This window comes from Chinchilla lanigera, unplaced genomic scaffold (genome assembly GCF_000276665.1).
Source record: "Chinchilla lanigera isolate Chin_1 unplaced genomic scaffold, ChiLan1.0 scaffold00012, whole genome shotgun sequence".
NCBI classification, from domain to species: Eukaryota; Metazoa; Chordata; class Mammalia; order Rodentia; family Chinchillidae; genus Chinchilla; species Chinchilla lanigera.
The window spans coordinates 14,722,438-14,737,768 of NW_004955413.1; the positions used below are offsets into that span (position 1 = coordinate 14,722,438).

General features: G+C 35.2%; 1 protein-coding gene across 3 annotated transcripts in view; it reads left to right on the forward strand.

Moving 5' to 3' along the window:
• The window catches only part of Pik3c2g (phosphatidylinositol-4-phosphate 3-kinase, catalytic subunit type 2 gamma), a 309,948-nt gene that overhangs the window by 268,062 nt on the left and 26,555 nt on the right, over window positions 1-15,331 (forward strand). For all 3 annotated transcript variants that reach the window (XM_005379037.2, XM_005379038.2, XM_005379039.2), the window contains one exon: window positions 7,123-7,198. In XM_005379037.2, coding sequence (XP_005379094.1) covers window positions 7,123-7,198 — 76 coding nt within the window. The remainder of the gene's footprint in view (window positions 1-7,122; window positions 7,199-15,331) is intronic.

The window sequence follows — 15,331 nt, forward strand, 5'->3', positions numbered from 1 at the left end:
AGTAGATAAGGGATAATCAATAATGGGACCTGAAAAGAAGCAATTCATTGGATAACAGAAGAATAAATAGCCTCAAATCCAAGAGAAAGAGTCTTTGAAAGAATTCAGAATGATTGTCTGTGTCAAATGTTACTGTGGGTCAAAAACTGAGAAATGACCACTAGCTTTAGCAAAATGGATGTTACTGGTAAATTTTACAGGAGCAGTTTAGTGGGAGTTTTAGTAAAATAAAATTTGATTGGAATGGGCTTAAGGAAGATGGAGAAGAAAGGATCTGAGACAGACTGTAGAAAACAATTGTTTGTAAGAGTTTTGCTCTAAAGATAAATGTGGGTGAAATAGTATGCATGGAAATGTAGGTCAAGAATTTTGTTTGTTGAAATAAATTAGAGCATATTTGTACCTATATACTGATTCTTTTTTTAAGGATTTTTCAAAAAAAATTTTAAAAAGTGATGATTTTGGAGAGGAATGAAAACTCAGGCAGAAAATGGCATGATGACTTTGAGCAGAGAGGAGGATACAGAACTTAATGCCCAAATCATCTTTGAATTAAAACAGAAAGCCATGTACATAATAGAGGAAAGGGCAGAGGTGGATAAGATGATCATAAAATGTCAGAACTTAGGGAATTCCTTTCTTCCTCTTCTTCCTCTTCTTCCTCCTCCTCCTCTTTTCACCCTCCTATCCTCCTCCTCTTCTTCTTCCCCTTCCTCCCCTTCCCCTTCTCCTTCTTCACCTTCCTCCACCTCTTCCTCCTCCTCATTGTCTTCTTCTTCTTCTCCTTCTCCTCCTTCTCCTCCTCCTTGTCTTCCTCCTCCTCCTTCTTCCAGAAGACAAAACATGAAAAAAGTGAAAGAGGGGGGAAAGACCACTGGGATTTTGAGGCATGTGGATAAAAAATAAATTAGTTTTAGTGTGAATGAAAAACTAAATGCATTAATTGTATTTGTAGAGTTGCCAGAAAATCCTGAAGATCCACTTCAGGGTGGTAGGTACATGGTTGTAGTGAGATGAGTGAGCATGGTCCAGTGTGTTTCTCCAGCAATCTTCTGCAGGCCTGTTATAGCTACAGAGTTTACAGGAAATACAGAACCAGAGTCTGGAGTTTGCCAAGTGCATTACAAAACAAAAGGAGAGATGACCAAAGCAGTTGAAAAGGGCATGCAAGAGAATTATGAATATGAAACATAGACTCCAAATTGTTCATGGAAGGACATAGAAATATAACACAAATCAGCACCAGTGAAATATTCTTAGAGTCAAGATATTTTTTGAGTTGTCTAACCAGAAAAGAGCTGGCAAAGAGAAATTGGAGGTTATAGACTAAGCAAGTAGAAATCAAGATAAGGGAAGACTTTGGGTCACCACACAAGGCAAGCTCAAGGCGAGAAGAGTGAGTAGCTGAGCAGGATGTAGGATCAGATCATTGAAGAAGGGGAATTCAAGAATAAAGAAGCTAGTCTCAATGATCCTTAGGCAAGAGAGACAAGGAATAGAGTGCATTATGGTCAATAGATGTGATATTTAAAGCGAGGCATTTTTATCAGGGAAGAAAAAGTACCAGTTAGAAGAGCAAGAGATAGGAGAAGGATGACTGCCTCATACCCAGGGAACAGGAGAAAGCATATCATTTCAGAAACTTAAAGGGGAAGTAGAAGAAATGCTCAGAGAAGACAACAGGTAGCCGGAAGCGGTTCCTCATGGCCTCTTCAAGACTTACTGCTGTCTCCTTTCTCCTACAATCCCACACTGTGGCCTTCATAAACAAACGCAATCACGTTGCATCTCTGCTTCAAATCCATCCGTGGGTTGCACGCACTTTAATCGTACATGGAACACTAGGACACCAGGACGTCTCAAACTCTCCTCTTCCCTCGCTCTGCTCTGTACACACAGTCTTCATTTCTGTAGGCTGATCTGGGAGTCACCTGAGTGAGCCTGTGTTTAGGGGCCAAATGGCAGCAGTGACTTGTTGGTACCGATTTTGCTCAGTCAATCATTGTCATGTCTGGTACTCCATTTTCTTATTTCTAGAATGAAGAAGTTAAAGAATTTTTATCTGGGAATTATTACCACTTGAGGAATTGTTTTTAATTCTAGAGATTTAACTCAGGGCTTCAGGGACAGAAGGGAAGTACCCTGCCCCTGAGTTACACACCCAACCCAAAACACTCATGATGGCAGAGTCTTCCATAAATTGCAGAATAATTAATCTTTCCCCTTATTGTTAGTTGTCCCCTCTAGTCTCTGAAACAATCAAAAGTATGCCCACACATTTTCCAAGCAACTCCTTCTATCTGGTTGCTAGAGAAAATATAGACTACCTAGTTAAATTTTAATTTTTTTTTTACTTTAAAGAGAATTTTTAAAAACAAAAAAGAAAAGAGAGAACAATAAAAATGATACAGAATTTCAAAGCAAGATGCTAGGATATTAACAATTGTTGTTATATTGCATATTGTTATCTTCAAAGTAGTTGCTCAGATTACAGATATAGGTATGCAAGATTGATCAAATAATTAAACATTAACTGTTCCTTTCCATAAACCAATAGAAATTAGTACCATAATTATCTTAGCTGTCTTGTGTGTGTGTACATATATTTTTTTCTGCCTTCTTTTCTCTTCCCCCATTCCAGTTGTACTTTCCTTTAAAAAAAAAAAAGATAAACATAGCAAAATATGAACAGAGACAGAAACAAAACAAAGCAAAATCACTAGGAATGATACAGAGTTTCAGAACAAAATGATAGGAATTAACAACGGTGATTGTATTTTGCTATTGTTCTATTTTTATTCTCTTTAAAATAAAAAAGATAAACATAACAATGAAACCGAGTTTCAAAACAGGTTAGTAGAACAGCTACAATGCTTGATACACTGCATATTGTCTTCCTAGTAGTTATTCAGGAGTAGAAGATAGAAGCATGATATTTTGTATATACAATATTAGCACAAAACTTTCTTTTTAATGAACTAAGAGAAACTAGCTGTATAACAATCTTAACTAATTTTTGTTAAAGGATTCTTTTTAAAAGTATGTCCCTACAAGTGGAGCACCCTGATATGTATGCTTATACTCCACAGTCCACATAAAAGCAGCATCTTTGAAATTGTGCAGTATATAATCTACATAAATAATGTAGCCAGACTGCTTGGCAATTAATACAAACCCTACTGCAAGCCCTGGTACAGATTATCAATGAGAGCAGTTGTAACACTGACATTTCTATAAATCTCCAAACTACTAGTAATGTAATGCGCTTAAGGCTGCAGGATACTTGCACATATTTGAAGCCAAATCTAAGAAAATGTGATGATTTATTATTGTGAGATTGAACAGTATTATTTTACCCTCTTCATCTCTGTACTGGATCATGTTCCCCCTTAAAAAAGAACAATTGTTGCAATAAAACATTACTAATTAGTGTATCATCCATACCCCAAATTATAAATGAGGACTTTGAAGATGTGACAGTGTAAATGCAAAGGAATGATTACCTAGTGGTGACATTTCAGACACTAATTGGAAAGAGATCCTAGTATTGAAGTTTAATAAACATTGGGTGGGTGGTGAGGTCAACCTTTTGTCAAAATAGAGCAATTGATTACTTGTCAAAAGGCTAAGGAAGGTCTAACTTTCTTCGACAAATTCAACACAGCCTGATGTTTGATTTCAAACTTTCAAAATATATTTTTAAGAACTTGATGTGGTTGACTCTTTGAATGTGTATTGTTTTCTTAAGAGCAGGGTCCTATTAAGCAATTTTACAAGAAATCTGTATGTAGAGATTAAAATTGATAATGACTCTGATGATAGAGAAACTGCTATCTGGGTAGGAATATTTGCATCAGAAGCAAATGCATTTATGTTTAAGAACAGATCTCACTCAGTTTGTTCCAGTGACAAGTGCTCACTGAATTAAAATATTGTATTGTGCGTGGATGAGTGACTCATCTCTGCTCTTGATATCTCACTGACTAGACTAACAGGGGCAAAGAGTACATGAGAGACTTCAGGAAAATGAGAGGTGGGGTGGAAAAGAACGAGAAAGGGGCATGAGAAAGAGAAGGAGATGAAGGAGCAAGACACACTGGAAGAAATAAAAATAATTCCACATAGTTAAACATAAGGTAAGAGTCAGGACAGGAAAAGATCAACTAAGAACAATCTCATAAGCTTGGAGCATTGTCGGTTTTTTCTCAAGCTTAATATGGACCCATTACTCCTGCCAAAATTTAAAAGCTAGTTATTAGATCTTAATTTTGAGATATTTTAAAGGGTTTGGCAGTTCGGAGAGAATGGATTGGGGTAAAGGGTAACAAGATGAGAGATGAGATCCCTAGCTATAAACTGGGTGAGAATTGATGATACTGGAAGAAATGGTTAGTGAAATATTTCAGAGATGTGATCCCTATGATATACTTAGTCATTTTCTGGGTAGGATGATGAGAACAAAGAGTCAAAGAAGATACACCTTGTTTTGAGCTAAGACACAGACTGAGGTGAGGGGAAAGAAAATGCATTTACTGGTGCACTTTTAGGGTTTGAATCATTTTAGAACAGTCGAGAGAGTCAATAAAGATGCATGTTCATATATAGAGCTGAGATTTAGGAGGCAAATCATGCATAAAGACTAGATTTGTGCATTATTATAGATGCTGGTGACGATGATGACATCATCCTGAAAGAATGACTTGGAGTAATGAAAGCAATAGATTTAAAGTGAAGAACATTAACATTTCAAGAAAAAGGCACCTGAAAACAAGAGAAGTTGGGACAAAGGGAAGGAAAACTGAGAATTTGGTATAAAAGTAAATGAAAAAGGATATATCACTAAAAAATAAAACATCTATACACGGGTCAGGGAAATCTCCATTGTATTTGGAAGGAAAAGGCATTTAAAATGAAAGATATTTAGTGATTAAGACAAATGCTTCTTAGTACAAACCTGTGTGTGGCCCATCACAAATTGAATAGAAATTGAAGTAGAACCTGCAGGACTGCAAACAGCTCCTCCCATAAGATTGAGGCAGGGGCAAGAAATAAGGTACTAACGCATGGCGTGACATGTGTGTGAGTATTCTTTGCCTGTTTGAATCATTGGCTTGTTAGTTTTTTAAATGGAGAGAGTAAACAACATTTTATACAGATGGAGAAAGAAGAGGATGAAGATGCTGCATTATAAAATATAATACAAGGTTCCTGAGGAGGAAACAATAGAGTCCAGGACAATGATGAGGAATTAACAGTGGATAATTTTCTAGGGCTGCCATAAAAAATGCCATAAACTCAGTAGAATACCAACAGAAACTTGCGTTATTATCTCACAGTTCTGGCAACTAGGAGTCTAAAGTACTTACATCACGGTATCTGCAGGGTTAGTCCTTTCTGATGGCTATGAGGGAACAATCTATTCCAGGGCCCTGTTCTTGGTTTGCAGATGGCCACGTTCTGCATATGTCTCCTTGCACTGTTATCCTTCTAAGAATGTTAGTGTCCAAGTCACCTCCCTCTTTTTTAAGGAGACCAATCATATTGGACCCTACTCCAGTACAATGTCCTCCTAATTTAACTAATTGTATCTGAAATGACTGTGTTTCCAAATAAGAGTACATTCTCAGGTGCTATGTGAGTTTGATGGGGGTTACAAGTCAATCTGAATGGGAAGTGAGACAATTCTTCTTTAGAAATGGGAAGGAAATAGAAAGGGCTGCTGTGTGAGTCTGTAAATTTCTTCAGAGGAAGTTTGTAAATTTGCATCTGCTTTTTATGTTCTCTGAAGTGAAGGCAAGGCCATCAACGGAGAAGGAGTCAGAGTTGAAAGTTAAAGTTTCTGAGGGAGGTTGGAAAAGCCACTGCATAGAAGGAGCAAGAAGGCTGACCAAAGACACTGTCAGGTGGCTTTAACAGCTACTACCATTTCAACCCGTAATTAGAGAAAACAATTAATAATTCACTGTGCCCTTTAGAGAACATTGCAAAATCTCCTGGGGAGGGCTACTTTGGTTACAATGGCTCGTGCCTTAGTTGCTTTTCTCATTGCTGAGACAAAATACCCAACATCTCAAGTTAAAGGAGGAAAGGTTTATTTTGGCCCACAGTTTGTGGAGGTTTCAGTCCATAATCAGCTGGCTTAAATGCAGGGTGGTGTGGCAAAGGAGCCTGGCAGAGCAGGCAAGAGGCAGTAGAAGACAAGCAGTAGCAACAGAAGCAGCAGTAGAAAGCAAAGGCAGTATCAGCTTCTTTTGGTCCCTTTTTATTCTATCCAGGTTAGAAGACTATTGATTAGTGCCACCCACACTTGAGGTGGGGCAGCCATAATCCCAGCATCACACACTTCATCTCAGCATCACATTATTCTCCAAAAAGCCCAACCTATGCCCTCGTGAAACTTTGGGGACATCTAGATATAAGGCATAACAGCTTACAACAAAATTCATGCCAGTTTCCCTCAGGAAAAGCTATCTCAGATTCACCAGTCAGCCATTCATTTGGAGCTCAGGTTAAATGGAAATTTGCTCATGACCATCCCTATTTTTATAATTAAAATTATACATAACTATTATTTTTATTAAAGCATTTAAAGTAAGGTTTCCTCCCGTAGGTTGTGTTTTAGAGAGGTCACCTTATGCACTTTTCATTCTCTAAATGTCCCCTGACATCCCTGGATGCTGGAGGAAGGAGTTGGTAATTAGTGAACATTTGTACAACTGAAAATTGAGTAATGGATACTCACTGAACTATCTCTGTCCTCCTGAGAGTTATGTTTTCCAGAAAAGCTTGTCCAAAAACGCAACTTGTATACAAAAGGGTGATGTAAGATTCATGCATAATTCTAAAATTTCAGAATGCAAACATTTATGGTGAGCTCCAGGAGCAGGGCACAGCTGAATGTCTTGAAGAAATATGACTTCACTTTCAGTCTCATAAAAGATCAGTTTACCTTGTGGCAAGATAGTAGTAATGACCCAGTAAATGTGTTAATATATTTCTCTCTACTTTGGAAATCTGTAACAGGCATCTATAAAAATCACACATACATAGCAATATTTTTATGCAACAGTGAACAAGGGTTGTAAATAAATATATTAAGAAATTTTATATTTTATTTTGCAGAGTGATTGTGTACTTACTTTTTTCCTTTCTGAGCCTGTGCAACAAACAATTGAAGAATCTTCACTTGTGGACCTAGGCAAGTAATTTCATCATTGTAACAGTATGCAGTGATAGTTTTAATATAAGTATGTAAAAATATCACAAGTATAATATTTTCAATTTCAAAATTAAAATATCTTCTTAAGACTAAGGCCTACCTAGTCTTTTCTAATCATTTCCAAAACTTTTAAACCCCTTACAATATGTTCTTTGAATTAAATTGAGTTCACATGGGTTTCTTCAATGACAGTAACTGTGTGATATCACACTATTGATGAATTTCACTTAATTGGGTATTGGGTTAAAATTTTGTGTCAGAAATAGAATTCCTGCCACCATGGTGGTGCCTGTCTATAGTCTCAGCACTTGGGAGGCTGAGGAAAGAGGACTGCAGTAAATTCAAAGCCAGCCTGTGCTACATAGCAAGTTCAAGGCCAGCCTAAACTATATAGCTAGATCCTGTCTCAAAAAAAAAATTAAATTAAGAAATAAAAATAATAATAAAAAAGAAATAGAGTCCCTATTTCCCCCTGAAAGTAAGTATTACAGATTATTCCACACCTTAGGAAGCAAGAAAAATAAATATGATAGTATAAATGATTATCACTTACCTAGCAATTTCATTCCTATCTTTTAAAGATCAATAATACTCTACTTCCTACACAAACCCTTTCAGGGATGCTAAAATAATCTGCATGACCATGCACCCTATTCTCTTCCAAATGTGTACTGGACTAAGTCTACTTAACATTTATATCATCTCTTCTAGATTGACAGATGCTTTTCCATATACTCTATCAATTTTAAGCACTTGCAATGTAATTCCATGGCAAAGAGAGGCCATCTAACAGTGTACTGGCTTTTTACCTTAAGAATTACAAATCCATAATTTTTCCAGACCTTTTAATTCTCAGTCTTTATTTTATCTACATGTAATTTCAGATTGTCTATTTTTAAGATTAGGCCCATCTACTTATCACTCTGTACATATCAACATTGTAGTTACTTACTCTTTCAGGTGTATAGCACTATAAACAGTACTCCATTGTCTAGGATAATTGTATATTAAGCTATAAAATTATGCTTGCATTTGCTTGCTTCTCTTGTTAAACATAAAGTAGCTTTAAATCAAAGACTCACTTCCCCACTGTGTGTTGCTCTACACTTACAAATCCTAAATGAATGCTTGAAATCTGGGCCTGCTTCATTGCTACACATTTTACCCACTAGTTGACATCATCCTCCAAGATGCTTTACTTTATAAATAGAAAAAGTAGGCTAGAAACAAAATATATACACAACATTAGTAAGTAAGCCAACCACTTACCTCTTATAGCACTTACCAGAGGAAAAATGGCATCCCTAATTTAAAATATTTCATTGTCATAATTTACAAATGCCTAATAGATACCTTCCAAAAACAACTAGGTGGAGAGATTTTTGCAACAAATATTATAGCCTAGAATAATCCAGATTTTGGAAAAAATGAGGTTGTGGAATTACAGACATCTCACAAAAAGAGGTAATAGGCTTACCTCTATGGTAACATTAAAATCCCTCAATGATATTGTTTCCCTGGGTTTCAACAAATTAGATACCAGATAACTATCAGGTTTTAAATTTTGCTATGGTATTCTTTCTCTGAAAGTCACTTTGAAATAAATATACACACAAAAGAATTGGGTTTATTTTTGTAAAACCTAAAATGGTTGCTTGAGAATATTTTCTTTTTAAAATAATTTTTTTACATCATCAGTACTCAAGCTTTGTTTCAGCAGAGATGGATGACAAAAGATTTGATTCTCAACCTTCTTAAATTATAGGCTACACAGCAAATATAACCTATTATCATACAACAATAGAACACATCTGAGCACTACAGTAAACAAGGATTAGCAAGAAGTTGTTTTCTTCTTGTGCTCTTCAAATTATTTCCTGTTTCACACTTCTGAATATTTAAGTTCTTGTCATAGGATATTAGCTGACTCTAAGAAACCAGCACAGCATTTATTTCAAGCACGATTCTTGGCAGTGAATTGAAAGTGTAAGCTTACATTATTAAATGATTAGAGGGCAAAAATATTCAACGGTACTAAAATATAGATGTACATAAGGCCATCTTAAGTGAAAATTCCAGACTTTACCATTTGACTACCTCTAATAATTAATTATGAGGGGGGCAGGTAATAGTGGGGAAGCATATGAGTAAATGCACATTATATACATTGAGCATTCCCCCTAAAAATGTGAAATTAGGGTGAGGACAGGGCAAAGGGGAAAATGGCAAGGGTGAAAATGATCAAAGTGTTTTATGTTCGTGTAGAGACCTGTGAGAATAAAACCTACCACCCATAAAAAATAGTTTTAAAAGAGGGTGGTATCTGGGTTCTTATGTACTAACACATACATCCTTTAACAATCATATTAATAACATGTATGTAACCCTCAATCTAAGAGATGTGAATAGTCTTTCTCCTTTACCCACTAACTAAGCATGCCATGGTAGACTAATAGAATTGTTCTGTTTCACTTGTCAATCACTAACTCTCTGCTAAAACCTTTTCCTTGGCTTCCCATTTGCTTTCTTCAGAGCTGGCTTCATGCACCACACAGCTGCACAGGGCAGGATCCTGCACCTGGGTGCTATTTTACTGCTACTGTCTTGAAATTTTTAATAAGTTTTGAAAAATAGATGCCATGTTTTTATTTATTACTGGGCCACATAAATTATGTAGCTGCCCCCAGAAGTAGGATAAAGGCCTGAATCCTCCCTGTCCTACAACTTCCCCTTTCTAGACCACGATCAGACCATACCCCATCCTCACTTCTGTCTTTTCCCAGTTCCTCAGCTAAGGAAACCTCCTTAGGACCCCACATAGGCATCCTTTCTGCCCAGCTCTTGTGACTTCCATCTTCTTCATCCTTTTGTGCATCCTTCAGATTTCAACTCAGATACGCTTATAATGCTATTCCTTTGAAAAACTTGTGTGTGTACTCTGGTGTGTGTACTTATATGCAGACCAAAAATCCTTGAGAGGATAATCTGTGTCTGTATGACAATGCTATTGTATTCCCAGGGTTTATCACACTGAGGCTCAATAAATAATCACTGAATAAATGATTGATGTTAGAAAGAACAACCTTGGAAACACATTCATATTCTTTATCAAAGTAGCCTGTCATTTTTATAAAAAGGATAAGTAATAAAAATCCCCATGTATTACTTGTGTGGAAAAGTCTCAGTACAAGAAAGCCAAGGCCTCCCAAACACTAGGATTATTTTGAAGTACCAAGTAGGGGGAATATTGTACAAATTATACATTAAATGTTATGTATACCAGACCCAACCAAAACTCTAACAAGAAGGTTGAATTTTATCTTAAGCACAGAGTTTTTAACTAGTCATGCGATACGGTATATTGTGTTACTGTAATAAAACGCTTGATATAATCAAATTAAAAATAGTCTCACAATTACAGATGTTCTAGTCCATGGTCAATTGGTTATGTTGCCTTGGGGGTCTGTGGTGAGGAAGTACATTATGGTAGGAGCACATGACAGGGTAAAGTTGCTTACTTTGTGGAGGCAGACAAACAAAAAGAAGAGAAAGAGTATGAGTTCTAAGGCATTTCTCCAGTAATCTAACTTCCTACCTTTGCCATCACCTTCTACAGGTTCCACTACCTCTTATCAATGCCTAGGGTTGAGGACCAAGTCTTCAGTATATTCACCTTTGAGGAACACTTATCCACAGCATAACACCTTCCATATCAAATACACACAAAAATTACAACAATCTATTCATCGCCACTGCACAGCTCTGACACAACAGAAGATAGATTTTTGTCAAGGTATAGAATTAATAACATAAGTAATGGAGTAGAACAGGCCAAAGAAAACAATTTTCAGGTTAAGAGGATGAGTTAATGAGTCTGTTTAGACAACACTGATAATTACAGATGATTGCAAACTCAAGCTTTCAATCATTCCTCACATCACTACCTGCACTTTAAAATGTCAATTTAAAAGAGAATTTGAAGGCTTGTAGTCTCCTGGCATGGTCTTACTCATCATTACTTACTCTCCCAGAAGCCAGATCAATTGTCTATAGGTTACATTATGGAACTTAGGAATTCAACTTAAATTTTAATTATATGTTATTTTATAGATGGAATCCTTTGGCCCAGTAAGATGAATATAATTAACAATAATGCACTATATATCACAAAACAGTAAAAAGGAAAGAATTTAAAAGTATTCACCATAGAGAAATTATGAAAATTCAAGGAACTACTGGGATAAGGGAAGGAGAAAAAAAAAGAAAGAAGGAAGGGAAAATGTATATATATATATAGAGAGAGAGATAGCTGGGATAATTGTACTGCTGATGTCTATTGGTTTATTGAAAGGGACAGTTAATGCTTAAATTTTTTGACCAATTTTGAAAGTTTGTATCTGGTAATCTGAACAACTAATTTGAAGACAACAAATATGCAATGTAACAACCATTGGTGAATTCCTATCATCTTACTTAGTGAAGCTCTGTATCATTTCTAATTTTTTCATATTTTTAATTCTCTTTAATGGTTTGATCAGTCTTGCATTCTTACATCTGGTAAGCTGAGCAACTTCACTGACGATAACAATATGTAATATAACAACCATTGTTAATTCCTATCATTTTGTTTTGAAACCCTGCATCATTTTTATTGTTTTTGTGTCATTTTGTTTTTGTGTATGTTGTTGTCATTTTTTTATTCTCTTTAAAATAAAAAAAGAAAGTTCAAGATGGCAAATATGCTAATTGACCAGAGTTGATCACTACCCAATGGATACATGAATCAAAACACCTTATGGTACCTCATAAACATGCACAAATATTTTATGTTAAGCAAAAATATCTAATAAAAATTTTAATGATATGGAAGGATGAGAAATGAAAAATAGGAGTATTTAGAGATCAATATTTTATTAAGTTGTTTTAGAAACATTCAGTTGAAAGCTTTACCATAGTTGTCATTTTGCTGTATCTTATAACCTCATGTTTTCTTAGGAAAATAGTTTAAAGTTTTACTTGTGCACTACCGGGGAAGGACAAGATGGAAAGAAGATTAACTAAAGAGCTTTTTCTAATTACTTCATCTCTAATAGCTGGTTGTTGAAGGACATCAGAGAAATGACATTCCAGAAATAATATAAACGGAAATGTGCAAGGCCAAATGAAGAACGCTTTAAAACACTACTAAGAAATTTCAAAGATGCCTTGAACAAATAGTAAGACATATCATGTTCTTAGAGAGGGAGATTCAGTACCTTAAAGATTAATTTTGAAATGTAATATAATTCTTTTAAAATATCAGCAAATTAATTTTTGATTAGGTAACCAAATTCTGCAGTTCATAAACAAAGAAAAGCCAGGAATACTTAATAAAAGCAGATCAATGAGGAGAAACAAACCCTACCAGATACAAAAGAAATTAAAAATTCTCTAGAATTAAAGCAGAATAACTCTGGAGCATAAATGGAACATAACAGAATGGCCATAAATATAGCCAAATAGATTTAGGAATTTAGCATGTGAACAAAACAGCTAGGAAAAATTCAGTAGTGCTTGGGTAATATACTTTGTACCATATGCCAGGATAAATTGCAGGTAGAGAGAAGATTTTAAAGGTAAGTAGTGAACCTATGCGACAAAGAAAACACAGAGAAAATCCTTTCTAATTTTGAAATGCACATCTACAAATTTCACTGCAAATCTAAAAACTCTGCACGGATTAAACACTACAACAAAATAAACTAAGATAAATGACAAGATGCATGAAATGTGTGCAACTCATCGCAGACAAAAGCCTGATTTTCTAACGTAAAACCATCTTTTAGGAAATGGTTAACAAAAGACTAAACAGCCAAACAGAATATTGAGTAAAGACTATAAAAAGATAATCTGCACACACAAAATGGTAGAAGTGGCTCTTAACCAAATGAAAAGATACTCAACCCCACTCATAAGAGAAATGTGAATTAAATTACAGTGATACCACTACCATTTTTTTTCCTCATCCGATTGGCAAACACCCAAAAATTTAATTAACAGTCTGGTTATAAATCAGCAGGCACTCTCATACACTGCTGGTGATAATACAAATTGCTACAACCACCAAGGAAGGCAATCTGGCAACATTTATCAGAATTACAAACACACGCTTTGACCAATAGTTCTGCTGTTAGAATTGTATTCCAAGTATTTGTGCATAGGTGCACATCAACCCGGGTATGTGGCTATTTGTTATGATATGATTTATAATAGTTACAAAATACTGGAAACAACTCACCAGCCTATCAATGGGGAAAGAGTTAAATCATGATACTTCCACATATGGAGACTGTATTTAAACATTTTAAAAAATCTATGTACTGACATAAAAATTTCTCCAAGACCTTTGTGTAGGATAGTAAATATGCTATACCTTTTGTGAGAAGGTAGGAAATACAATTAATTATGCAGAGTTTCTTAATGGAGCAAATCAAGAAGGGTACATATCTCTCTAAAAGATATATGGGAAACATAAAATAATGGTGGGGGAATAGGCAAGATAGATTTTAGGAGTGGGAGTAAGACATTTTACTCCATACTTGTAAAATGACTTTTCATTTCTTAATCATATGTACACGCTAACTAAAAAAAGTTAAATTTTGAAATGCTATTTTCCAATGTGAGGGGACTCATTACGCATAAGAAACTATGTGTTAGATGCTGTAGTGTCATGTACTCAGGCATCTCAATGCAATCATCTTTAGATCAATAATATTGTAACGGTTTTTGAGTTTATTATGAAGGATTGGTCAAATCCCGTAGGGAAACTTGAAGCAGAAGATCAAACATTTCCAATATATTTTTGTCCATATCAGATTGTTCTGATATTGGCCTTTTGCAAGATCTTCATTTAAACGATTTCCTTTATGTCATGGTTCCCTTTTGCCCTTTCACAGCATGATGTTCTGATATGGCTTTGGTGATCACTTAATACCGCACCATTCATTGTCTGCATAACTTGGAACAAAGTGCCTTCATTTCCTAATGTGTAAAATGGAGATAACACAAGCCTAATAGATTCGTTGTGAGAATTTAGTGAGCTACTCTACATGAAGCACTTAGCCTGGCACATGGGACAAGTTACAGAAATATTAAGTCTCCTACTAGTCCATCGACTATTGAGACTTCATAGTGTGTGAACTGTCAATAAAACTAGGTTCTGAACTCCTGCATGTTTTGATGGAAGCTGACTACTAATCTTGCACAAGACATTTAGTGTGTAATGTCATCTTCAGGTAGTTCAAGTAGCAATTCTACCTTGACTGTTTAAGCACTTGGGCATAAATTTATGCTATTTTCCTACCTGCAATTTAAAACTCCTATGATAAAGTACCTTAAGTTCCTATTTAATAATCTTTCACTCTTTCACTTAAATATAATATTCATTGTACATCAAAAAAAGTCATCAGTGTTTCCAGCACCTTCAGATCAAAAGTTCAACAACATTTTTATTATGAAATATAATTTGTCTCAGCAATACGTTCAAAATTGATTTGTCTCTTGATCATTGTCATAAAGATATTTTAAGTGATTTTATGACAGTTATGTAACAAGCATCTCAGGTGCAACAAATACTTTTTTTGATATCAATAATCCACATTAACAATAAAAGAAATTAATATTACCTGCATGTGATGAGTGAACTACTATAATAATCATGTAAGAGGAATTAGGGGAGAAAACATACCATTCATGTGTAATTTTCAAATTATTAGAGAAGATTAGATTGTTGAGATTGACTCTCAGAACACACTATGGACCATAACTGAACAGTTTTTGTCAGTAAATTTCTTCTCTCTAAATACCCTCTGAGAATATACAACTAGAGAGTAGTAGATAAAATATAAAAACTGTAAATCATGCTTATTCCTTGGGCAATAAGCCAAAAAATTTTAATTGAAAACCTAAAGTCTTCATTTTAGAGATATAACTCAAAGAAAAACTGGGATTACTTTTGTTATTAAATATTCACAGTTCACATTACGGGACAAACATTGGCATATGTCCCTTGAGAATATAGGACAATGAACTCTGAGATAGACTGTAATCCACAACTAAACAAGCTGAGATATA